Source organism: Carcharodon carcharias, chromosome 2 (genome assembly GCF_017639515.1).
Source record: "Carcharodon carcharias isolate sCarCar2 chromosome 2, sCarCar2.pri, whole genome shotgun sequence".
In the NCBI taxonomy this organism is placed as follows: domain Eukaryota; kingdom Metazoa; phylum Chordata; class Chondrichthyes; order Lamniformes; family Lamnidae; genus Carcharodon; species Carcharodon carcharias.
This window is the reverse complement of record NC_054468.1, coordinates 143,291,710-143,317,873: the sequence shown is the minus strand read 5'-3', so window position 1 is coordinate 143,317,873 and position 26,164 is coordinate 143,291,710. Positions and strand designations below refer to the sequence as shown.

The 26,164-nt window shown below is 46.6% G+C and overlaps 1 protein-coding gene across 1 annotated transcript in view; it reads left to right on the top strand.

The window, feature by feature from the left end:
* si:ch211-140l13.3 (centromere protein J) overlaps window positions 1-26,164 on the top strand; it is a 334,615-nt gene that overhangs the window by 306,389 nt on the left and 2,062 nt on the right. The window contains exons 17-18 of the mRNA XM_041206857.1: window positions 3,163-3,303; window positions 25,918-26,002. Coding sequence (XP_041062791.1) covers window positions 3,163-3,303; window positions 25,918-26,002 — 226 coding nt within the window. The remainder of the gene's footprint in view (window positions 1-3,162; window positions 3,304-25,917; window positions 26,003-26,164) is intronic.

The window sequence follows — 26,164 nt, the reverse complement described above, 5'->3', positions numbered from 1 at the left end:
CAAAAGGCAGTGGAAGCAGAGTCTTTGAATGTTTTTAAGGCAGAACTAGTTAGCCTTTCACCCACTTGTTAATCAAGAATCTATTGGGGGTAGACAGGAATGTGGGGTTGAGGTTACATTCAGCCATGATGTTATTGAATGGTGGAGCAGGCTCAAGGGGCCAAATGGCCTACTGCTGTTCCTATTTCTTATGTCTTTATGTTCTCCCTAGCACACCTGCCTCATGTAGATAATGTGATGGCCTCATCACCATCACTCTCGCCTTCGAGGAGCTCATTACCCTCATCCCTCCTGATGTCCTGCTCATTGGAGCTCCTCCATCTCCTCAGTCCACTCCTCCCCCCTCCCCCCCTGTTGCAGTGCCAGGTTGTGAAGGGTGCAGCAGGTGACAACGATGCGCGACACCCTCTGTGGCAGGGCTCATCCAGACCGGTTCACGCACCGGAACCTCATTTTCAACATCCTAATGGTTTGCTCCACCAAAGTACGAGTTGCAGCATGAGCTCATTGTACCTTCTCTCTGCTGCACTCTGAGACCGCCGTACTGGCATCATCAGGCACATCCTCTGCAGATGGCCATTGTCCTTGAGGATCCAACCCTGGAAGACGCCATGGATATGAGACCTACTGAAAACGTAGGAGTCATAGACACTCCTCTGGAATCGTGCGCAGACCAGTAGGATGGATTTGTGGTGGTCGCACAGCAGCTGCACATTCAGCATGTGGAAGCCCTTGCGGTTGATATAGTTGACTGCTTGTTGCCACAGAGATCAAAGTGCTATGTGAGTGTAGCTGATGGCACCCTGTCCCTGCGGGAATCTTAAGATCCGCACAAATCCCAGCGCTTTTGCTTGCTGGCTTTTCTGATCCTGAGCGAAATGCACAATGTTGTATACCTTCATGAATTTGGCATCCACGACCTCCTGGATACAAATGTGTGTGGAGGCTTGTGAGATCCTACAGAGGTCACCTGTGGAGCGCTGAAAGGAGCCACAAGTGTAGGAATTGAGCACCACAGTAACTTTCATGGCCACTGGCAGTGGATGCCATCCGTGTCCTCGTGGTCCCAAATCCTGCAGCAGGTGGTAGATGTGACCGAGCAGTTCCCTGGACATGCATAGTCTTCGATAATAGTGGTTCTTGGTCACCTGCATGAATGACAAGTGCCGTCTGTAGACCTTGGGTCTAGCTAGGTGCTGATCTGCGACGGCTCACTGTAGCTCTTCAGTGGCACGTGTAGAGACCCCAGCCACTTTTATTCTTCTTGAGGGTGCTGCTCCTCCCTATGCTCAGCCAGGCACCTCCCTCGTTCTCTTCTCCTTCATCTCTGCTCCCTGTAAGCCATGAGGCATACAGCTAGGTCACCAGGCTCCATGCTCCTGATGTACTCCTCCTGCAGGATGAAAGGGAGAGATGCGTGGGCTAGCATGGGTGTACTAAGAACCTCTCTTGGTTAAGTCTGAAACCCCTTAATGCATGCCAGAGAGTGCTGGCCACCACTTGGATAACCAGAGTTTGGTGTGCTGCATGGCTGCCCAAAACCCACCCACCTCTGCCCCACTCCACCAGTCGTCCAATTGTTCTGATTCCACTAAAACACTCATTAGTTAGCAGTCTGTGACCGAGGGCTGCAAAGTTCAGGAGCGTTTGGTGGTACTCTTATGCCTCTGTATTGCTTGAGATGGCAGATAAGCTACAGGCCTGACTATAAGCATGTTGATGTAATATAAAAACAAAATACTGCAGATGCTGGAAAGCTGAAAGAAAAACGGAAAATGCTGGAAAAACCCAGCAGGTCTGACAGCATCTGTGGAGAGAAAAACAGAGTTAACGTTTCCAGTCTGTATGACCCTTCTTCAGAGAATATCAAATGTAGCTGCGCCTGAACTGTTTCAGCTGCGGAAGATTGCTCCCTTTATCCAAAGCTTCCTTAATGTGTGGCCACTTTCCTTCCCCCATTCCTCCCCACATGTGTTTGTGTACCTCTACCAGACCATGATGTCTTGCTCACCCACCCCAACTTGCCCCAACCACAGTGCAGCTTTGCTATGGCACCGCACTGTCAATCAGCTAAGAAAAAGTGACTTGCCTGTGCCCTTGCCTGAAAGCATGGCGCCTCTTCCTTGAAGTTGAATGGGTGACCCTCACGAGCACTGCGCAACATTAATGTGCACTCACCTTCAAGTTACCCTGGAAGTTCAGCTCACCAGGTACATGCCTTTTAAATGATGTTGTGAAACACTGCCCAGATGATCCAATGTAGGGGAATGATTCCTGCGAGCAGAGCTTCTAATTCGATGCAGAAGTATTAAAATGACGTTCCCGACATGCAGCAGCGGGAAACTCAGCTAGCCATTGACAGGCGAGTGGACAATTGCAAACTGGTTTCACGACATTCTGAAACCGATTTTTGTTCCTCCTGCCATATTGTCCACTCAAGCCCACCATTGCACCCGATGCCAACGGGGCCAGAAAATTCCTGCCTGAGTCTGTTAAGCCAAATAGCTTTTATCTTATCCCATACTAATATTCTTGTTATTCATTATAATATGTATTCTAATTAGTGGAATAAAAGTCTAATTGCTTTATTATCAAGCCATCAGTTGGCATAAGTGTACAACCTGGTTATTTGGATTTTAGACCCAATTGTAGCCTAATCCATCCAGTTGGAGTGGATAGGGTTTGAATCAGATACCCATTTTATACCCCTGCCATTGACTTCAATAGAACATAAAATTAGGCAAGGTGTAGAACGGGTGTCTGACCTGAACCTGTTCAGTTTCCGCAAGAGGGTTAAGTTAAAATTGAGGCATTTGTTTTATAATGTTTGAATAACAAATGAGAGCTGATTGCTCAGTTATTTTTCTTAGCAGCAAAGAAATTATTTGTTGATTAGTAATCTAACTAAGTTTGTGGATCATTTAGCCTATACCAGCTGGTTATTGTGCAAAATTGTAAAAATTCAAATTGTGCTGTTTTTATGATTGTTCCTCATATCAAGTTTTAGTTTGAATAAGATTTATACAATTTTTGATTATAAAAACACATCAACAAAAAACACTTAGAATTTTTTACACGTTCATAATAATTGTGTCAAAGATAAACAAAGTTGTAAGATGCACCTATAATGTTGAGGTGACCATCTATCTTTTCTCTGCCCAGTTGGAACAGCTCTTGATAAACGGAAGCCGAATCATCACCTTTCGGAATGGCACAAGAAAGGAGGTCAGTGCAGATGGCCAATCTGTCACTATCACATTCTTCAATGGAGATGTGAAAACATTCATGCCAGATCAGAAAGTGGTATGTGCAAATGCTGTCTACCATAGTTATTGCAGGCCTCAGAAAAAAAGAAGTGAATTCAAATATTAAAAGCAACACTGTATAACTGCTTTTGAGATATCCTTAAAGAGGATATTTTCCAACCTATAATCTATTAATTTTGAGCTGCTTAAAATCATGGATGCAATTTTCCCATCCTTCTCACCACAAGTTTCATGGTGGGCGGGAGCAGAGAATCCACTGGCAGGCAAAAAGTTGGAAACCTATCGGCATAAAAGTAGTTTGTGATTCTGCTTATGGCAGGTTAATGGCAGGTCAGTTATCCCACTGAGTAGTGGCACGAACGCCATTAGTATTCATTAACATCTCATGAACATTCATTAAAACAGCTGCTAGTCAGAATCTCCTCACACCTTCCAATCTCACGTCACGCCAGCGGGAAATTACGTCGGCCTCAAACCCATTGGAAAATGAGTGGCAGTGAGTGGCGTGCGCAAGTCAGGACTTACCTTTAGAGCCTTGCTCAACTTGCAACATGAAAGGAAGATGATGGAGGCCTATAGCTGCTGGACCCTAGAGGAACTTGTGAACTTTGGTTTGTGGAGCCTCATCCACATGGCTCCTCTGCTAAGCAGCTTTTGGAAGGTAGGAGGTCTCCAAGCTGCAGCTTCAACTTCGCTGAGGCATCAGACCATCTTCCGGGGACTTCGGCATGGGCTCAAGTGTTCCTCCAGGGACTTCGGCAAGGGCTTGAACATTCTTCCAGGGCCTTTAGTTTTGGGGGTGGGAGCTTCAAGCTGTGGGATTGAAGGCTGCAGAAGGTACTGAATGGGGAGGGGTTGCAGGGGTGCGATGGGGGCAGATGTCTAGGCAAACATGCTCACAGGGAGGGGTTGGTGGAGTCAACTTCTGACTCCTGGGGTCCGAACTCAGGGTGGGAGTAATAGGAGGGGATGGTTAAGGAACAATGGGGCAGAGGGAGCCAGTAGGGTGGGAGGGTGAGCCACGATGCCAGGTGAAGGGACGGCAAGGATTGTTAGTTGGGACATGGAGATAGACATGGGCACAGAAGGGGGGAGGAAGGGAGAGGTCAATATGAACAGAGATGGGATGCTCTGGAAGGAAGAGAACGTGCATGTTCACCTGCACTTCCTGGAAGGAGAAGGGTTTGGGCTAGAGGATGATGGTGGGGAGGTCAAAGATCTTGCTAGGGGCATCAATGGTGATGGGGGAAAGGGCATGGCTGACTGGGGGAGGGGAAATGGCAGAGGAGCTCATGAAGAAAATCACTGAAATCATAGTTCTCAAATTGAAAGTGAACTAATCCTCGTGTTGGTTGGGCGCAGGTGCTGCATGGGAGTTGGGTCAGTGCATGGACGGAGATGCACATCAGCTCCACTGGACAACAGAAGGGGAATAGCAGTAGGCATTATTGAATATACTAAGGACGAGTTAGATGTGTTTGATGGATGAAGGCACCGTGTGCGCAGGAGAGTGCTTACACGAAGCTCTGAAAGGCACTGACACAGAACCTTCTTCCGGCAGATTTAGTCATGGGACTGGCTGCGTGCTGGAAAACTGCTAGGGATTGTTGGTGGGGTGGTTCGCAAAATCTTTAGAAGGACGTCGAAAGAAAACAATAGACAATACGCATGGAAAGGGAATATCTTTGCAGATGTTCAGTTAGTGACAATTTTTGACTTCACCCGTGCAAAAAGCTGTGATCAAAAATTTTTGATTTTCTTTAGGCCTTCCACTCCTTCTAGGTGCTATCCTGACATCCACAGCAGGGGTGGAGGCAACTTTCGGAGTTGTTTGCCCTCTTGCCTTCGATGACTTCAGCAGTTGTTCTCTTTGAGGGCTTCAAACACTGCTGTTTGATGTTCCCCTGCCTCTTGCTGACTATCCATCATGAGTTGGGAGGCTGCTTCCAGAGGCTCAACAACTGACTCGGACTGAACTGGTGGCTGTTCTCTAGCAGTCCTCCGAATACCTGAGACCTGGCCAGACCCTGTCTCCGACTGCTGCGGGTACATGTCAGTGAAGTGTTCTGCAGAAAGTGAGCCTGAGCCTCATCAAGAGGTGTGCCCCACTGAGGTGTGTGTCTATACGCTGCTGGAGGGTGCAGGTGAGCACTGTGACTGCTCATCATCTTCCTCTTTGGATGTAGTCCGGGGGCTGGGAGTTCTGGTGGTGCCCCTTGTGGGCCTCAATCTGCAGGTGCCTATGAGATAGAGAATGGAGTTTTGATAGATGAGCATGAGGGATATAAGACTGCACGTCACTCACTGTGATTGTCAGGATGTGATGAACTCATGGAGGAGTGATCCATACTGGATTGCTGAGACAATCCAATCTTACCCACAGCAGCGATCCCTGTCCTTCCCAGCGACTTGAGCTGCAGCCTCCTCGAACTCTGTGAGGTCAATGATGTCAAGCCATCCCCCCACCTTCCCCCCCCTCCCCTCTCCACAGTCCTGTTTGGGAACTTTCCCACTTGTGGATCAGCTTGGCCTGGATGAAGACACAAGAAAGGTACGTGATGAGAAGGGATAGAGCATAGATTAGCAAAGGTTCATACCCCTTGTGTGTGGTGAGCCCTCCCCAGCATGATAGGTGGGCTGGTGGTGATGTAAAAGGTTCCTTAAGTCCATCATTGCTGATATGTATCCCCTGGTAAAGGTTGTGTGAGATCCCTGAAGAGAGTAGCCATTTGAGCACATGATGCAATGATAAGAGTTTGATGTTAGAGGGAGTTGAAGGATGACTTATCCGAGCGGAGTGGATGAGATCATTCATCCTCTTCTTGCACTGAATCTCATTCTGGGTGGGCCTGGTAGCCGCATTGACCTTCTTGGCGATGCCGGTGGAGCACATCCCTATGCGCCCGCAATCCTCTGATCAAGGCCTGGAAGCTGTCGTGTCAGAAGCAGAGTGAAGCCTTCTTGTTGTGCGTGGAAGACATCTGTAAGGCATCCTGGAGACAGGTTGGTTGGAGAGAATGAGATGTATATGTTCGACTGGTGTTTAAATATGGCACCTGGACCTTTGACCCCACCAGCTGATGGCGGGATGGATGAATGCCAGGTCATTCGGCCTGATACTCGCCTGTGCATAATTAATAAGCTTCCAAGCACAGAATCAGGAGTGAGTTCCTGTCATTCGGAGAAGCGGGGTGGGTTCTGCTGAAACCCACCAACGCACTGAGACTATTATATGCTGAGAAACATAAGGAAAAAGCCAATGGTTTGATATTTACTGTAGGTCTTGTGAGTTTTGGAAACATGGGATGGAATTTTCCATTTATGAGACAATGTTTTTGCAATTTAAAAAATATAAAATGTACGGCTATTATAACCTGATCTTTATATTGAATCCCATTCCTGGCTATATTGGAGGAATCTCAATGATCCCAGAATCTTGCCATACATTCATTGAAATTAGGACCTTTGGGGTTAATTTTGACTTTCTACGACAATGTAAAATTGATGATACTAATTCAGAAGCCTGTTTCTGATTTCCTGATTTTTATTTCCGTCAGCTTCAATTTACTTTTCACGGCTGTACTAGCATATGAGGATAAAAACTAATCATGCAAATCTATCTTGAGAATTCTATCTCACACATGTAGCAGTTTCTAATCCTCTGAGTGGCCTCAGTGCCAGGTAGGAACAGATAGTTTCTGGGAGAAGAACAGTCGGCTTTCTTTGGGGCAGTATTATTTTCATGAATTCTGTGCTTGAAAACGTGGTCACAATTTTTTCATAGCCTTGGTCATTGGTTTCCCTTCTGAATATACTTCAACCAGTCACTACTCAAAAATGTAAAGGTCTTGTCAACTCTGATTAGATTCTTCAGTGGAGACTTGGGATGAGGGGAATTTAAGAGTCCTTGCCATGGCGTCTTATTTGATGTGAGTGCTGATTAGAAATCAAGCAGCAGGTCATTCCACCCAATTTTCAGGCCTCCCAATTGCTTGTTCATTATGTTTAATAACATGTGGGAGGAGCAGCATCTTGCAGAATGTATCTTGTAGCATGATTCCCCAATATTGCAACTTAATAAATGTGAAAAATAACTCTGCTCATTCCAAACAAAAAACACCTTCTACATGCTGGTCTTTTGCCATTTTTCAGATATTTGCATAAGGCCTTTGGCCAATGAGGGATAATTTTGGCAAAATGTGTGACCTTTTGCTCATTGGGAGTGCTTATCTGGAATTGAATAATGAACTTAAAATTATGGGGAGTATGAGTCCCAATCCTGCCTTATTAATCATGCATTTCCCGGAAACACGCCGTTTCGATAGCGGGCAGTCTCTCATTCGTCCGCCACACCATCACCTCGTTGCTTCATCACGCCAGACACCATATTTAAAGTACAGTCACACGAACACTTCTCAGTGCTCCCAGCCCAGAACTGCTGCTTGGAAGACATAGCCCCAAAGGGCAAGAAGACTGCAGCCCCCAGTTTAGTGACAAGTTCCTGGAATGCCTTTTGGATGCAGTGGAGGCCCCCCATGATGTCCTCTATCCAGCTCTGGCCACAGAAGGGGCAGCAACATCACTGATCCAGAATGGCAGGCAGTGGCCAGTGCCAACGCCCTGCAAAAGAGGACAGCCACCCAATGTCAAAAAAGGATGGATGATCTCCTCTATTCCACCAGGATAAGTCCCTGTTCTAATCACTCTGAACTCACACACTCTCAAACCCATCACACATTCACAGGGGTCTCACTCTCTGCCAGTTAAAGGGACATCACCATTCACTCTCTCACATACACCTTCATTGTCCTCATCCCATCTGTGCGACCACTCACCACCCACACATGTCAGGCATACTTATCTGGCCTGGCAGGTGTCCTGCTTACACTCTCTCCATCTCTATTCATGCAGGACAAGCTGGCACACAACATGAGGGAGAGGTTGCAGTCTTGTGGAAGAATGCCTGAAATCAAAGTCCTCGCAGACTTTGAAAACAGCCATCCAGCTGACCGGCGAGGATCTGGGCCATTTCATGGCTGACAGAGGTCGGCGCTGCTTTACCAAGTGAGGATCCAGCAGTGCAACACCCATCAGGCAACCATGCTGTGAGTGATGTGTCCTGTCTTACAGGCCACTGCCATGCACTAATTATCTTCCCTTGCTTTTGCAGGCACATCTGGGAAACAGCCAATGGATCCATGACACAGTTCCTCCAATCAAACCCCAAAGAAACATTTGAAGAGGAATCTGAAGGCGCCATCATTGACGTCCCATCACAGTGCTCACCCACACCCTCCACCAGAGCAGAGACAAACACCTCGGTGGGACCTAGCTTTAGAATAACCTCTGGATCACAATCTGGTGAGCACATTGCACTGTCTGATCCACAGCAGGCGGTGACAGGGACTTCCCAGGTCTCCACCACTGGGAGGGCTGCTGGAGGCCAGAAATCTGCTGAGTCTGAGTCAGATGACTAATCTCTGGCCTCAGTCATGTCTCAGTTGCTGGAGCTGTAAAGGCAAGCTTGGGAACATCAGGAAGGGATGTCCGCTGCACACCTCACATTGCAAGGCATGATGGAGCAGTCCATCCGTCTTCAGGCGGTGATAGCACCAGCATGTCAATGCACCAAGGTCAATACTGGTAGGATGGTGGCCACCATGGAGACCTTGGCCCAGGAAATTGGACCTGTACTGCCGCGCAGGCTGAACTCCATCGCTGATGCCACAGTTGGCCTCCAACATTGTGTACCTGAGAGGGATGTGGGACAGCACAATCTCACTCCAGCTACCTCTTCTCCTTAAGGAGTCAGCCTAGGGCTTTTGGGCACCCATAGAGAGAAGGACCAGTAGGTGCACACCCCTGGGCTATCCACCCAGCTGACTATGGAAGTGTCCGGCCCATCTGAATCTCCTCTTCTAGTGACCCCAGCAGTTCCAGCTCCACAGGCCGAGGAGGGTGCCGCTGCCACGCAGCAGGACCCCGAAAGCATGGCAGGGCCCTCCAGGTCTCAGCCCTCCAGAGGACGCCCGCCAAGGTCAACACAGACAGGGCAAAGCAGTCAGCAGGTTGCCCCCACCTCTGCTGTGGATGTCCAGGGAGCACCATGACGTACCGGCAGGATTAGGAAGGTTAAGAAGATGTGGTTGCACAGCCTGGGCACGGGTATTAATCACTTATACATAATGTTCACTGTTATAAATAAACTCCCAACAATGTCTCCCTGCCTATGGCTCCTTGTTCTGATGACCAGTGTTCATGTCACTCAGGTGTGAATCCTTGGCTCCTGTGCAAGATAAAGGCAGGTGTCTCAGTCCAGGGCCACTTCCCTGTGCATTGTGTAGCCTTGAGACCAAAGTGATGATCCGGCCTCACACCCCCTGGACACATTACTGATGCCTGAATTTCACTGGTACTTGTCATTGTTGCCAGAATGTTGTGGGTAGGTATCACAGAGTTCCGTCACTCTCTCTGAGTGCTCTCAGCATCTCTAGGGTGGGGCTGACCCCCATCTCTTCAGCATCTGTGACCAATGACGTTGTGCTCCTGAAGGGGTCAGGTGCTGAAGGCTGACAAAGGATCAGGTGTATTTAAAATTTCAGGGATGCATTTCCATGAAGTGCCCCTGATTACAGAGCACAAGCGAGGTGCCCTCGGCCAGACAGGAGTCAGACATTCACAGCGGTTATGTGAAGATCTATGGAGTGTCCTCACTGCATGTCATCATCATCCACCTGGAATCGAACAACTGTTAGGGCTCCCGCTAAGTCTCCATAGCAGGAACCTTATCACAGAGGGTACGTGTGCTGCCATAAACCAGACTGAAGTCAAACGTTCACAGGTGCAACGTGAGGATCTGTGGTGTCTCCTCACTGCATGTCGTCATCATCCCCCACAAATCTAGCAGCTATTAGGGCCTCCCAAGTACACCTCGCCTGGCCGGTGCGATGGACTCATCGCCATCATCATTGCCTTCAATGACCTCCTCACCCCCATCCCCGTTGATGTCCTCCTCATCGAAGAACACCTCCAGCTCCTCCATCTCCCTCTCAGCCAGCTCCTCTCCCCATTGCAGTGCCAGGTTGTAAAGGGCACAGCAGTTGACAACATTGCATGACACCCTCTATATTACAGCACTCCACCAGACCGGTCCAGGCACTGGAGCCTCATTTTCAGAGTCCTGATGGTTTGCTCCACCAATGTGCGAGCTGCAGCATGAACATCATTATACCTTCACTCTGCTGCAGACTGAGGCCGCCGCACAGATGTCATCAGCCACGTCCTCTGCAAGTAGCCCTTGTCCTCAAAGAGCCATCCCTGCATCCTCTGTGGACCCTGAAAGACGTCAGGGATCTGTGACTGCCTGAGAATGTAGAATTCCTGAACACTCCCAGGATGCGTCTGTGGTGGTTGCACACCAGCTGCATATTCAGCGAATGGAAGCCCTTACGGTTGACATAGTTGACCGAACGTTGAAACAGATCTGAGCGCCACATGAGTGCCATTGATGGCACCCTGCACCTGTGGGAAACCTGAGACCTGGGCAAATTTAATCGCTCTTGCATCCTGGCTTTTCTGGTCCCGGGTGAAATGCACAAAGTTGCTTGCCTTTGCAAAAGTGGGGTCCATGACCTCATGGATGCATTTGTGGGTGGAGGCTTGCGATATCCCACAGATGTCACCTGTAGAGCCCTGAAAGGAACCACTGCCATAAAAATTGAGTGCCGCGGTCACTTTCATGGACACAGGCAGTGGATGACCTCCATGTCCCCATGGTGCCAAATCCTCCAGCACCTGGTAGATGTCACCAACCAGTTCCCTAGACGTGCATAGTCTTCAATGACACTGGTTCTTAATCACCTGCAGGAATGAAAGGTGGTGTCTGTATACCCTCTGTCTAGATAGGTGCTGACCTGTGATGGCTCACTGTGACTCTTCAGTGATGTGCGTGGGAGCCCTAACAACCCCTTCTTTCTGAGGGTGCTGCTCCTCCCTCTGTACAGCCAGGCACCTCCGTAGCTCTCTTCTCCGTCGTCTCCGCTCTCTGTACGCCACTAGGCCACCAGGCGCCATGCTCCTGATGCAGTCCTCCTGCAGGATGAACGAGAGAGATAAAAGCAAAATACCGTGGATGCTGAAAATCTGAAACATAAACAGAAAATGCTGGAAAAACGCAGCAGGCCGAGCAGCATCTGTGGAGAGAGAAACAAAATAAACGTTTCGAGTCCCTGGGCAGGATTTTCCCCCTGTCGGGGGCAAAGTTGAATTGTGGGCACGCACAGGCACACCTCCGATCAGCGCCCCTGATCAGGGCACGACGCCATTTTACATAGGCGGGCCAATTAAGGCCCGCCCAGTGTGACGTTGGCATGGAAGCGCTATGCGCTTCCTGTGCGGGAAGGGGAGGATTCCCTAAGCCAAGAGTGCGCATGAAAGAGCGCACTCATCTCCCTGAGGCCAAGTGCTGTCTCAGGGAGATCGGCTGTTCTGTCACAAATATTAAAAATAGAAAAAAAAAATTCCTGACATGTCCCCTCATGTGACACTGTAACATGAGTTGGGACATGTCCATAATTTTTTTAAAAACTTTAATAAACTTTTTAAAAACCTACATGAAACCTCATCCCGCCCATGGATGAGGTTTCATGCTTTTTCTAATTCCCGCCGGGGCTCCTGGCCTGCCCGCCAACCTTACAGTTGGACAGGCAGGCCCATTAATTAGCTAAATTACTCTGTCAATGGCCTCAGTTGGCCATTGACAGGTCGGCGGTCGCACAGCTGATTTTGCTGCCCCCCTCCCCCGCCCACCGGAAAATTTAAATGGGGCACGGTGATGTCGGGAGTTCTGCCCAATGCCACCGCGTGTCATTTTACGCCGACGAGAAAATCCTGCCCCGTATGAAACTGGCCACTTAGGTAACCAGAGTTTAGTGCGCTGTATGGCTACCCGAAACCCCACCCTCCTCCACCCCACTTCACCTGACCACTTGGCAATAGCTTTGCCTAACTGTGCTCACAGCTCAGATGCAGGCATTCTCCTAACCCACGCTGCAAAGGACACACTGTTGGCTTGAACCATGAGGCAGACTGGTCCAAACCAGAATGATAACTTTGCAAGGGGCTGTGAGCGCCTCCTCCAGCAACTGCTCCATGACCAGCTTTCGCAAGGAGATTGTACAACGTGCGCAGTTGTCCAATTGTTCTGCAGTTCACTAAAAAGCTCTTTACTTTGCATTCTGTGCCCGAGGGGTGAAAACCTCTGGAGCACTTGGTGGCGGATAAGCTGGAGGTTCTACTCCAAACATGTTAATGTGGCTGCATCTGAGCTGTCTCAGCTGTGGAGGAATGGTCACTTTATACAAGATTTCCCTGATGCGTGGCTGCTTCCTTCCCCCGCCACCCCACATATGCTTGTGCACTACCATCAACTGCAGGGGAGCCTTTGCTGCCCCCCCCACAACTCACTTCAACCTTGAAGTCCAACAGGTGACCCTCGTGAGCATTGCGCAACGTTACTGTGCGCTCACCTCTGAGTTCCCCTCAAAGTGCAGCCGGCTAAGTGCACACCTTATATATGCCGTTGTGAAACACATCAGCATGCTATCATTGCCAACGTGCTCGGATGATCGAGCATGGGGAATGATTCCGGCAGGCTGGCCTTATAATGTAAAGCAGATCTATTATAATGAGGTTCCTTACATCCAATGGTGGGAAACGCAGCCTGCCATTGACGGGTTGAGCAGACGATTGCAAACTGGTTTCACGACGTCGTGACCCCAATTTTTTGCCTACCTGCCATAATGTCCACTCATGCCATTGAACACACCCGACATCAGCGGGCATGGAAAATTCTGCTCCTTGTTTCCAAATCCCCTCAGAGCCCCACCCCTCCCTCTCTCTGTAATCAACTTCAGCAACCCTCCCCAACCCATCCTCACCACCCCCCTCTCCACCCACCAAGATTTATACACTCTGCCATTTAGGATCTCAAGCATTTCTTCATTTTAATCACTCCACCATTGGACAACTGTACCTTTGGTTGTCCAGGCCCTAATCTCCTGAATTCTCTCCCTGTCTTGCTTTACCTCTTTCCACTTTTAATACACTCCTTAACCCTTCTTCTTTCACCAACTGTTTGGTCATCTGGCATAATATCTCCTTATGTGACTTGATGTCAAATTTTGTTCCCATTAAGGTCCTGTTAAGCACTTTGGTATGTTTTATTGTGTTAAAGACACTATATAAGTGTAAGTTGTTGATGATTTAGACAAGCAAAATGGTAGATATAGTTTAATCTATGCTGTGTTATGCATGTGAGGCAAGCCAACTCAAAGTTTGTCTCTTCCATGAAGGGATGTCCATTGAAAGTCACAGCAAGAATAGTGGCTTGGGTCATCACTGGCCAGTCGTTATCAGTTCACAAGCAATTGAAGGTAGCTATAGGGAGGAAATTATTATTCCAGCAAGTACTTACAGGCCAATAAAGTAGAAAATTAATAGCGCTATGCTTCAGCAAAGCAAGACTTTGGTAAGGTCACACTTGAAGTACCAATTTTGGTCACCTTGCCTGAAATGGTAGGGCAGGACAACAAATATGAAAAATTAACATAGATCTTGTAACGTAGTTACAAGGAAAAGGTTAGAAGTTAAATTTTAACAGTAAAGGGTGTGTGGAAGATTGTTAAAATTGATGAAAATGTCAGAAGTTTCTCCATTGTGCCAACCCAGGCATGCATCATTGCGTGAATGTAACACCCTCCGGAGAGAAGGATTACTGTTTATAGTATTTAAATGAGCGATTTTTGATGAGATTTTGACCAGCATTTACATTTAGCTCATATGCACCCATTTCCCAGATTTTCTGAATGTTGCCATTGAAAATAAGGTGAGAGGATGGTACAGATATTATTGGGGCAAATTAAAAGTCATGAATACAGACAGCCATATATTTTCATTGCTCACAGCTGCTTTCTTACCTCCCATTGAGAAATGATTTGTTGATGGGGACAGCAGAGAGCAGAGCAAAAGAAGGGTTAAGGTATCAGGAGGCACTAGCCATGTAAAACAGTCAGAAGAGTAGTGTTACTGGGGGCTAAATTTTGACCAAAGTCACCATCACATCATTTGGCCACTTTCCCCCAAACCCTGACCCCAGATGGACTGATACAAAGCAATGTTGCAACTAGTCATTCACCATTGTACATCCCCTCATTCATTCCCATTAATTCATGCCTTCCTAGTCATCAGACAGCAAATGAAAAGGCAAGTTCCCAAGAATACCCAACATAGGAAAGTGGTGGCAAAGTAATAGATTTTTTAAATTATTTAACGTGATGTTGGCATCGCTGGTTAGGCCAGCATTTATTGCCCATCCCTAATTGCCCTTGAGAAGGCAGTGATGATCTGCCTTCTTGAACTGCTTCAGTCCATGTGATGTAGGTACACCCACAGTGCTGTTAGGGACAGAGTTCCGGGATTTTGACCCATTGACAGTGAAGGAACGACGATAGAGTTCCAAGTCAGGATGATGTGAGGCTTAGAGGGGAACCTGCTGGTGGTGGTGTTCCCATGCATCTGCTGCCCTTGACCTTCTAGATGATAGAGGTCGCAGGTTTGGAAGGTGCTGTCGAAGGATCCTTGGTGAGCTTTTTCAGTATTAAGTATGTGTGAATAAGAGCTGCATTACACTGTTAAGTGTTTATTTCTTTTCACCTCCACATGGCTCGTGAGGTCTACCCATGGTAGATACTGGGAAAACAGCTACGGAAGTGGCATCGGGGTATTGGGACGTGGAGGGGGCATGTTGGTATGATGGCGCAAGGAGGTGGAATTGAGGGGGTATGGATGGGGGATGAGTTGGCATTTGGAGGGCATGGAGTAGTTGGGGGCATGGGGATAGGCAGGGGCATGAGTTGGCATGGAGGGGGCCAAGAGAAAAAGGTGGGGGTGTTTGGGTTGAGGGCCTAGCAGCTTCTCAAATAACTAGGAAAAAGTCCCAGAGAACCAAGGCAGGCCTTTTAATCAGCCTACCTCAGTTTTTGCCCAACTCTATGGCCGCTTATGATCTGCTTCCAGGGTCGTCTCTATCCATCCCCCACCTCCCTGGAGTGAAAATTGGGTGTGACAGGGCCCATTAAACCGAGGCAGGTCAGCCAAGTTGGGAAATTTCCTGACTCGAACTACTTGCCATGGTAGTGAAAAGCTGGCCCAAGATCTAATTATCTCATATCTCTGAACAGAATAATAAAGCTTTTTTTAAAATCTCTGATAGTTACAGGCCATATGTTAAGGTTTTTATTCTGGCCAGTATGGATTAGAACATGTCCATGAAATACAGTATACTACTAAATTCAATTCTACAGTTTCTATGAACTAATTGATTCTTGTCTTTAGATGAAGTCCATGCTGAGCCTGAAATATGCAGGACCAGGCATATCTAAAAGAAATATGTTTCAGTATTCAAAGAAACTTACCAATAACCTTTGATAAACATCCACTGAAAAGTTTGACTTCATTGCTAGATCCTGTATCAAAATTCTAACAACTAAGAAAGATGATTGTAAAATCCAGCAAGACTAAGTTACCCAACTGAAGTGCGAGTATCTGCAGTAGTAAATGGCTATACATCCTATGATGATGTACTCTAGGATGGAATGAGAATGGGTGGTGGTGAAAGTTGATTGGGTGTGCGAAGTGATGTGATGAAGTATGCTTGGCAAGGCAGAGTGAAGGGCAAGTGGGGGAGGAGAGAAAGTGGTTAAATCACAGGATTTGAGTGAATCAGCAAATGCACCTACTTTTTGTGAACTGCTAATTAAGTCACTAAATCACTTCCTGCATTGTGTCAAAGACTAGGGCACAATGCTTCTGCTGCTTAGCTACCTCCAACCATGCCTTCTTGATCAGAACTACATATTTTTTCCTCTTATTGTTAGAGAAAAGTATGTCTCTCCTGGTCTGGACTGTACCCACCACTAATTCTGGTAATGCATCATTAAATCTGGATGCTGTCCCGAAACTCTGTGCATCCATCCTAAACACATATTGGCTCTCCCAAGTTCCATTTTGTAATTATAGTTTTGAAAAATGTAGGACTGTAGCTTTAAGAATGATCTTGTTTTGTAAAATCACATGATCTGTGTAAACCAATCAGTTTGCAGCATGGGGAACCTGTAGAAGACAGTTCTTTAGTTATAGAGTTAGATGCACGCATTTAGCCGCTGCCGCTGTCTTGTAAATAAAGTTCACTGGTTTCATCAAGAAACGTTGCCTGGAAAATCAACTCTAGAACAAACTGGAGATGAGGATAAATCATATCCGGTGCTGTCCCTCGTCCAGCGATTGTGAGTATCTAAGATAATTAAAAAGAAAGGAAAATATATTCATCCGAGATACCACAGTTTGGCAGAATCAACCCCTTTGAGCCAGCCACAGACAACTGGTCTCAATATATAGAATGGCTTGGGTTCTAATTGCAAGCCAACAAAACCACAGGGGAGGAAAAGAGGACAGCAATTCTCCTAAGTATTTGTGGGAGCAAAACCTACAGTTTAATTCAAAGCTTGACAGCCCCCTGATTCAAAGACCATCAGTGAATTATTAGACCTGGTTAAGGGACATTTCCAACCCAAGCCCTCAGTCACAATGCAGAGGTTCAGGTTCAATTCACAGGTTAGAGCCACAGGGAAGACCATTGCTACCTACTTAGTGGAATTAAAACAACTAATGGAATATTGTGATTTTGGTGAAACCCTGAATTATATGCTCAGGGATCATTTGGTCTGTGGTGTGCAACATAATGCTATTCAGTGAAGATCATTGGCTGAAGAGGATCTTGATTTGAAGAAAGTGTTAGAAATAGCGCTTACAATGGAAAGCGCTGTAGTGATTCACAAGCGATTCAAGGTGCACAAAATGACGCCATTTTCCTAATTGGGTGGGAATAGTCAGCCGAAAATGGTGCAAAAAGCCGGTACTCCTCTGCGAAGCAGGAAACAGCCCCCACTACCCTGAAAATTTAGCTAAAACAGCTCAGCAGTAAATTCGAAAACTAATTGTTATCAACATGGAAACAATCATACGCCTAACAATTGGTGATTTAAATAGGTGGAGTGCTATTTTTGTCACAAAAGAGAGCACATATTGAAACATTGCAAAGCGAGATTAAAACAGGTTTCCAGGCAACAAACAAAGCTAAATGAAGTATATAATATGGAAGAACCGGAAACAACTAATTCTGACATATTTTCCTTATTCAACGTGAAAGTTGGCAAGACAGAGCCAATCACTGCCACTTTACAGGTATGAATGGTAAACCCTTAAAAATGGAAGTCGACACTGGTGCTTCTACCACTGTAGTAGGAGAGCACACTTCTTGATATTTAAATAAAGGTGCTCAACAATTAAATTTGGAATAAACTTCTGCCAAGTTGAAAAAATACACAGGCGAAGAAATCCAGGAAAAGGGTATTACCAGTGTGCCTGTTTATTATAGACACCAAACAGCACAACTACCAGTGATGGTAGTAGAAAGTGAAGGACCAAACCTTGATTGGTTGAAAGAGATTAAATTAAACTGGTTCGAAATCTTCCAGCTGCAGGCAGGAGGACTGCCAGACTGCTAACAAAAAATGGACAGGATGAACTGGGGAAAATCAAAGGCCTACAGGCTAAGATTTACATAGGCTCAGAAGCAACTCCTCACTTCTTAAAAGCAAGACTGGTGCCTTACGCTCTGAGAGAGAAGGTTGACACTGAGTTGAACCAGCTAGAGAGGCTGGGTGTCATAAAAGCGGTAAAGTTCTCTGAGTGGGCAGCACCTATAGTCCCTTTCCTAAAACGGGATCAGACTGTTTGGATCTGTGGGGATTATAAGCTAATGGTCAACAAAGCAGCTAAACTGGTGCCTTATTCCCAAGATTGAAGGCCTCTATGCCAAACTAGCAGGAGGGACAACATATACAAAGCTTGATATGAGTCATGCATATCAGCAACTAGAACTGGATGATGCCTCCCATGAATTTGTGACCATAAACACCCACAAAAGGGTTATATCAATACACAGGCCTGGTCTTCGGTGTTTCTTTGGCTTGTGCCATTTTCTAGAGAATGATGGAGAGCTTGCTACAAGGACTACTTCAGGATGTGGTCTACTAACTAGATTCACGGAAAAGGACCACTTGGCTAATTTGGAGAAAGCCCTGAATGCTTTTTAGAAGCATGAATGTGCCTAAAGAAGGAAAAATGTACTTTTCAGGTAAATTAATTCATTTATTTGGGCCACCGGGTAGATGTCCAAGGGTTACACCCTGTTGAAGAGAAGGTTAAAGGAATCAGAGAGGCACCTGCACCTAAGAACGTCTCTGAACTTAAATCATTTTTAGAGATGGTAAATTATTATGGCCGATTTCTACCAAATTTATCAACGGTTCTAGCCCGTCTACATTCACTGCTAAATAAAAAACAGCATCGGGTTTGGAAATCACCCCAAGAAGAAGTCTTCATGAAAGTAAAACAGCTCTTTCACTCTTCAAATTTGTTGGTGCACTACAACCAGACAAAGGAATCGGTGCTAACCTGCGATACACCCCCAATATGGAGTGGGAGCAGTACTATCTCACAAGATGGACGACAGTGCAGATAGGCTATGTATCTAGGACACTTACCACAGGAGGGAATGGATATTCTCAGATCGAAAAGGAAGGCCTATCAATTATTTTTGGTCTAAAAAAATTCCACCAATACGTACATGGGCGACACTTCTCGATAGTATCAGACCATAAACCACTTTTGGGTCTGTTTAGCGTGGAAAAGGCTATCCCTCCCATAGTTTCTGCATGAATTCAAAGATGGGTCCTACTTTTAGCGGCATATGAATACACTTAGGGCTTTGGCATTGGCTTTATGAATCCCTAGTCTATGCACAAAGTCGCCTTTCTTTGCAAGAGAACAATGAACATGTCCCAATTCACAAGAGATCAAAGCAAAATACTGCAGATGCTAGAAATTTGAAACAGAATGATAAAGAGTCACATGGACTCGAAGCGTTAACTGTATTCCTCTCTGCAGATGCTGTCAGACCTGCTGAGTTTTTCCTGCTATTTTTGTTTTTGACCCAAGAGATCATGTTAGTGATGAATTTCTTGGATTTCTCACCAGCCTGTGCCAGGCAGATAAGAAACTGGGTGAATTGTGATCCAGTCCTGTCTTGAGTGAGGGACCAAGTGTCATACGGATGGTCCCAGGAACTAGTCCCTGATGAATTGAAGCCATTTTTCAACTGAAGACATGAAATGAACAGTCAAGATGGTATCCTATTATGGGGTGAACGAGTAGTAGTTCCTTCACAAGGAAGAGAACCGCTCTTAGTAGAGTTACACAGTGCCCATCCAGTAACCTCAAGAGTGAAGATGATTTCACGAAGTTAGCTTTGGTGACAGGAATGGACAATGATAGTGAGAAGGTGATTAAATACTGTGTGCAATGCAAGTGGCAGCTCTATTACACCCATGGGAGTGGTCTGGTAGGCCCTGGGTGAGATTGCCATCGATAACGTCAGTACTTTCCTTGGAACCATGTTTCTACTGATTATAGATGCTCATTCCAAGTGGTTAGATATATATGATGTTAAGTCGCCAACATCAGGTGCTACTATAGAAAAATTACACCAAAGCTTTTCTATCCATGGATTGCCAGAATTAATTGTCTCAGGTAATGGTACTGTGTTTGCTAACACTGAATTTCAAAGATTTGTCAGCCTAAATGGTATCAGCCATGTGAAGACTGCACCATAGCATTCATCATCTAATGAACTGGCGGAAAAAGCAGTATAAATTTTTAAGGCAGGAATGAAAAAGTTAACAAGTGAGTCATTGAAAACTAAACTTGCTCATTTCCTATTTCACTACAGAACAACTCCCCACACTACGACAGGTGCAACACCTGCAGAGTTACTGATGAGGCATCGTCTTCGAAGAAGACTAAGCCTGATACTTGCCAATTTGGAAGGAAAGGTGGAGAAAGTCAAGGGAACCAAAAAGCGACTCATGATTTTCATTGTCTTGAGTGACAATTTATTGTTGGTGAAGCAGTGTATGTAAGGAATTTCAGTAGAGAACTGAAGTGGTTACCTGGTAAAGTAAGCTCCGTTGTCATACTATGTAGAAGTGGAGGGCTGGATCACCTGTAAGTAGGTGGATCATTTAAGAAGAAGGGAGATACCCCAACAAAACAATGTTCCACCTGTAACCATTGGTGAACCTGTGGTTCCTGTTGAAGTTGTCCAACCAAGGATAGACATACCAGATATCTCTGTCAGAGTGGACAACACTGAATTGCCTGTGCCTAAAGAGGTACCTGATGTTAATGTGATGCCAGAGACTGTGGTTCCTGCCAAAGATTCAGAAGTCATGGAGCTACGATGTTCCACGTGGATCAGGAAACCACCTGAAAGACTGAACTTATAATTTCATGACCTGTGTAAATATTATAATCTCATGAGATAAATATCCTTGTAAACACAAAATATTCAGAAAAGTTAAAGGGGGAGGAATGTAGTAATTATAGTTTTGAAAAATGTAGGACTGTAGCTTTAAGAATAATCTGGGTTGTAAGATCTCATGATCTGCATACACTAATCAGTTTGCAGTGTGGGAAACTTCGAGTAGAGACTTCTTTAATTATAGAGACAGATGCACACATGTTGCTGCTGCTGTGGTCTTGTAAATAAAGTTCGCTGTTTCCACCAACAAAAGTTGCTTGGAAAATCAACTCTATAACACTGTACCTATAAATAGAGTTGAGATCGCACCATGTGAGTGTGCATCATGCTCATTTTGCAGCTTGGAAACATGAAACCTGTAAGTCAAAATTAATTTCTTCAATTCAGCTGTGATATCAGGTTCTAACTCGCTGACATGACTTTTGGATTTCTCGCACCCAATTCCCCCACATCCCTCCCCTCCATCCAGCCCCCACTTTGGAAGTTGCCTTCTCATAAATATTGGGACCACAGAGTATAAAACCAAGAAGGTGAATTTAAAACTTTACATATCACTAATTAGATCTCAGCTGGAGTACTGAGCCTAAACATCTACAGAGTGGCAGTCAGAGTTGGATTGCCATGCTGCTCCTACTTTCTTACCTTTAAATTTTTTCAATCCTGTCTCGCCGACCTTCTGACACAGGCCTGGTGAGAACTGTACAGGGCAGCGCACTCCTGAGGCTTTCAGTCGAGTGCTGCAGAATTAGACAGAGGGAGGACATACCCCTTTTTTATGGCAATAGCTGCTGTAAGGCAGGTAAGTTTCAAGGTCCAGCCAGGTTTAAAGATCTTTGTCAAGCCACGGAGAAGTTAAGCATATAAGGTAAGTGGGTAGGATTTTGGGGAATGGGGTCGTGGGTGCTGGGGGAAAGGGTCTTGGCAAGGCGGGGTTTGTCAGGTTGAGCCTTGGCAGGGCAGGGGGTTCTGATTGAGCCTGGGCAGGGTGGGGGGTTCAGATTGGGCCTTGGAGTGGCATGGGGTGGAGGTGAGAGTTGGGAGTCGAGCCTTGGGAAGGTGAAAGTCGTGAATTAGGCCTAGGTGGGATGAGAGTCGGGGGTCAGGCCTTCGGGACGAGTGAGATTCGAGAACCAGGCCTTTGAGGGAATGCAGGTGAGAATCAGGACTCAGGCTTGGCTGGGTAGGGTGGTGTGTTTGAGAATCGGGAGTCAGGTCTGGCTGGGGAGGGAGGTGGGGGTGAGAGTCAGAAGTCCAGCCTGGCCGGGAGTGTGTTTGGGGTGAGAGTTGGGAGTCAGGCTAGCAGGGCTGATCCCCATGTTGGTGGGGTGGAATGCTGGGGTGTCCATTTCAAGAGTGGAGTCCCCATGGAGGATAGGAGAGTCTTGTCCCGGGGAGCTGTAGTCAGCGCAGTGGGGTGAGTCCCATGGGGGTTTGGGGATGTTGTGGGAGTCCCGTAGGAGGTTGGTGTGGGTCTGTACAGTAGTTACCCAGAAGTTAGAAGCGGTTTTAATTCTTCTAACTTTTCCTGAATAACTCTTGATGTAACACAGTTGGAACCAACTGTGCAATTTAAGTTACATTTTCGGATGGTTCCCAGTGTAGGGCAATTGACCATTGAAAGTCTGCACCTCCCAGGCATTTGCCGTGCAATGCTTACTTGGGAACCTCCGGGGTGTAGGGGAGAGGGGGTTCCCCCACACATTTTACTGCCCTGGAGCTTATAAGTTACGGCCCATTGTGTCCAATTCTGTGCACCAGACTTTAGAAAGGACATTAAGGAGATAGTGCAGAGGAAATTTAACAGAATAGTAATGCAGTTACCTGATAAGAATGGGGAAGCAAGGCTTGTTTTTCCTAGAGCAAATAATTTAAAGGGGAGATTTAATAGCGTTGTTCAAAATTATGAGAGGTTTTGATAGACAAGTTAGAGATAAACAGTTTCTGGCGACAGGAACTGTTCAGTTCCAAAGAGGAGTCATATTGGACTCGAAACACTGGCCGGAATTTTCCAGCCCCATTGGCACCGGGCGTCATGGCAGGCAGGGAAAGGGGGAACAATATGCCATTTTTAAACTGCCCACCAGGTCACCATTGGACCCAGTGCCCAACAGGCCACTGTCCAGCTCTTCCTGACCATTGGGGAGACGCGTTTCATGCTGGGTGGGCTTAATTAGCCAGCTGGCGTGAAATTGCAGTCGTTGGCCGATCGCGGTTGGGGGGGGTGGGGGCCTGTTTCCCGGCCATTCCCAGGCCCGCCGATTGTACGCACCCGCCAAGGGTAAAATTCAGGCCGCAGTCTGGGTCCTCTCTATGCTGTTGTTAGCCAGCTTTTCCACATGAAAACAGATGGAGAGAGTGTGAGCAGGAATGTTTGTGTGGTGAGTGGACAGGATGGGGACACGAGCTCCAGAGGTTACAAGCTTGATGGAGGTGTGAGGGTGTGTGTGAGAGTTAGTGGTGTTGTCCTTTGAGGTGTGAGATCCTTGTGGATGTGTGATGGGTTTGTGAATGTGGGAGTTGAGAGTGATGAGGTGGTTAACTTACCCTGGCAGAACGAATGAGAGCATTCATCCTCTTCCTGCACTGGTTGGCTGACTTCCTTTGTGCTCCGTTGGCACTGCCACTGCCTCCCAGGCCGGATTGATGATGCTGGTGGACCTTATGTGGCCAGAGCAGGGTAGGGGACATCATGCAGGCCTTTCGCTATGGCCAGCAGGTGCCCCAGAGAGGCGTCATTAAATTCGGGGGCTGCCATCTTCTTTACTTTCGGGGCCATCTGTCACCTGGAGCAGTCCTGGTCTGTAGACATGCTATCTGGTGTGCTTTAAATATGGTGTCCAGGGCGAGGAAGAGCTGAGGTCATTGGCGTAGTGGGCAAATCCAAGCCCACCCACCAGCAATCCAGAGTGTTTCCTGTGAATGAGGTGGGATGTGCCAGGAATGGGATGATACAGCATGAAAACCCACCACTGCGGCCGGCGAGTAAAACAACTTTTTTCTTACCTGCTACTGCACTTAGTGCAAGTCTGAGATGATTCTACCAATTAACTTTGTTTCTCTCTCCACAGATGTTGCTGGACCTGCTGGGTTTTTCCAACACTTTCTGTTTTTATTTCAGATCTCCAGTATCCATACTATTTCGCTTTTATTCTGGCATAAGACACAGATTTATCATAATTGGCAAAAAAAAAAGCCAGGGGTGGGGAGATGAGAATGTCTTTACTCAGTTATAATGTTCTGGAAAGCATTGCTTGAATGGGTGATGGAAGTGCATTCAATCATAACTTTCATAAGGAAAATCAATATTTAAGAAGGATCATTTACAGGGCTACAGGGAAATAGCAGGGGAGCCGGACTAATTGTGTAGCTCTTTCAGTGATCCAGCACAGGCTGGGACACCTAGAAGGACAAAAGCAGCAGGTGCATGAGATGACCGCCACCTTGAATTTCCTCTCCAAGACACACACTATCCTGACTTGCAACTATATCGCCATTCCTTCAATGTCGCTGGATCAAAATCCTGGAATTCCCTCCCTAACAGCACTCTGGGTGTACCTACACCACATTGACTGCAGGAGTTCAAGAAAGCAGCTCACCTCCACCTTCTCAAGGGCAATTAGGGATGGCCAATAAATGTTGGCCTAGCCAGTGATGCCCATATCCTGTGAAAAAATAAATTAAAAGGAAAACAAATGGCATCCGAATGGCAACAAATTTGGACCGTTAAGCAGTGAATTCATAGATCATTCTACAAACAATAAGTTTGTTCTCCTGAATGAGGGCCCTATGCTAGTGTTACTTAAAAGGATCAGACACCCAAATTGCAGTAAAGGCAGTTTTTAAGAACTTTTTTCTGTTGTAAAGTGTCTGGAAATACTCTGGATTATTTTCAGAGCTGTTGCGGTGAGTTCCTGGATTTGACAGGGAGTGTTGTTGCATCCTCACAGGGAGAGCAGAGGGTTAGGTGTTCTATCCACACAAAAGCTGCAACAGGGATCAAGGCAACAGTGGCAGTGTCCCTGGTTCTGCAGCATGCTAGAGAGATAGAGCAGAGGCTTTCAAGAGGGCAAGCTCTGCACCATGTACTCTGCAGGGCCTCCTCCATGCCCACTGACTGTGATGGATGGCTGTCTGCCAGCCAATGCACCAAGCATCTTGGTGTGCATGTCCATCAGCATTCTCCTGTATGCTGCACCATTGAGGCCCTCATCTGAGACTTCTGCAACAGAACTCATCTCTGACCTTGACCTCCACTAAGCTGACAAACAAACCATCCTCTAACTCTGACCACATAACTCACCCTATGCTGATCCCAACTCTATATTAGCCTCCAAGATATGTGCAGTGCGAGTATCTCAGCTGGTAACTGCGAGTATCAGATCAGATCAAGTGATAGGGCCTCTTCAACAGCACTGTGCTGTGTCTCTCTACCTCTGTGTGAGGTTATTAGAGTTCTTCTGGCACAGATGTCAGGTTCTCGGGTCCAGACTCAGGAATTTGACCTCTTAAGCTCACCTGCTCGCTTCCACCCCTCCTGGAGGTGGTCCTAAAGGGCCACCTGGCCCCCATAAAACCATGGCCTCTATAATCCTACCCACCTCCTCCACCATTAATGTCTCCAGTGCTCCATCCATGAACCTGGAACCCTCTCCCTGCCCTGGTGTTCACTTTGCCATCATTTAAATTACAGCAATATTCTTCACAGTGCAGCTTCCCTTTAGGCTGCCTTTGAGAACAGCAGGTTAGCCACACACCATTGTTCCTGAACAAGTTACTGGGCTGCCCTGCGGAACGCAGAGGCAACTGGCAGTGTTAAGAAGAAGCCAGCGGCACTAAACCTGCTCACCCAGATGCTACAATCACACAGATGAGGTGGGTGCAGCAAATCTGCACGCTGTCCACCTCAGTATGAATCAGCATGGGCAGGTTGCAAACCAAGATCCCTCTGTTTGAAAATCGGGATAACCAAATTTCGAGCTCACAGTGTCAGCCTCATACATGCAGGAAGATCAATTAGGTAAGGTCCTCACTATCCATGGTTTGTACCTCAGCAAAAGTAAGAACCTTTGCATGGGGAAAGAAGAAACCAAAAAGAAAAATGCTTGAAGAAATTACTGTTTAAAATAAGTAACATCTTCTGGCCTCTTGCAGATTTACTATTATGCTGATGCAAAGACAACTCATACTACATATCCAAATGGAATGGAAATGTTACAGTTTCCCAATAACCAGATAGGTGGGTGTTTTTATTAAGCTACAGTGTATGATGCTACATGGTTTGCATTTCAACTGTGTTTGTGTGTAATTCTTAGCCCTTTCACTCTTTAGCCCTGGAAAGATTCTCAATGGGTTGAAATGCCTTCTGAGTTTTCCCCAAGACTCTAACAATTTTTGTTGC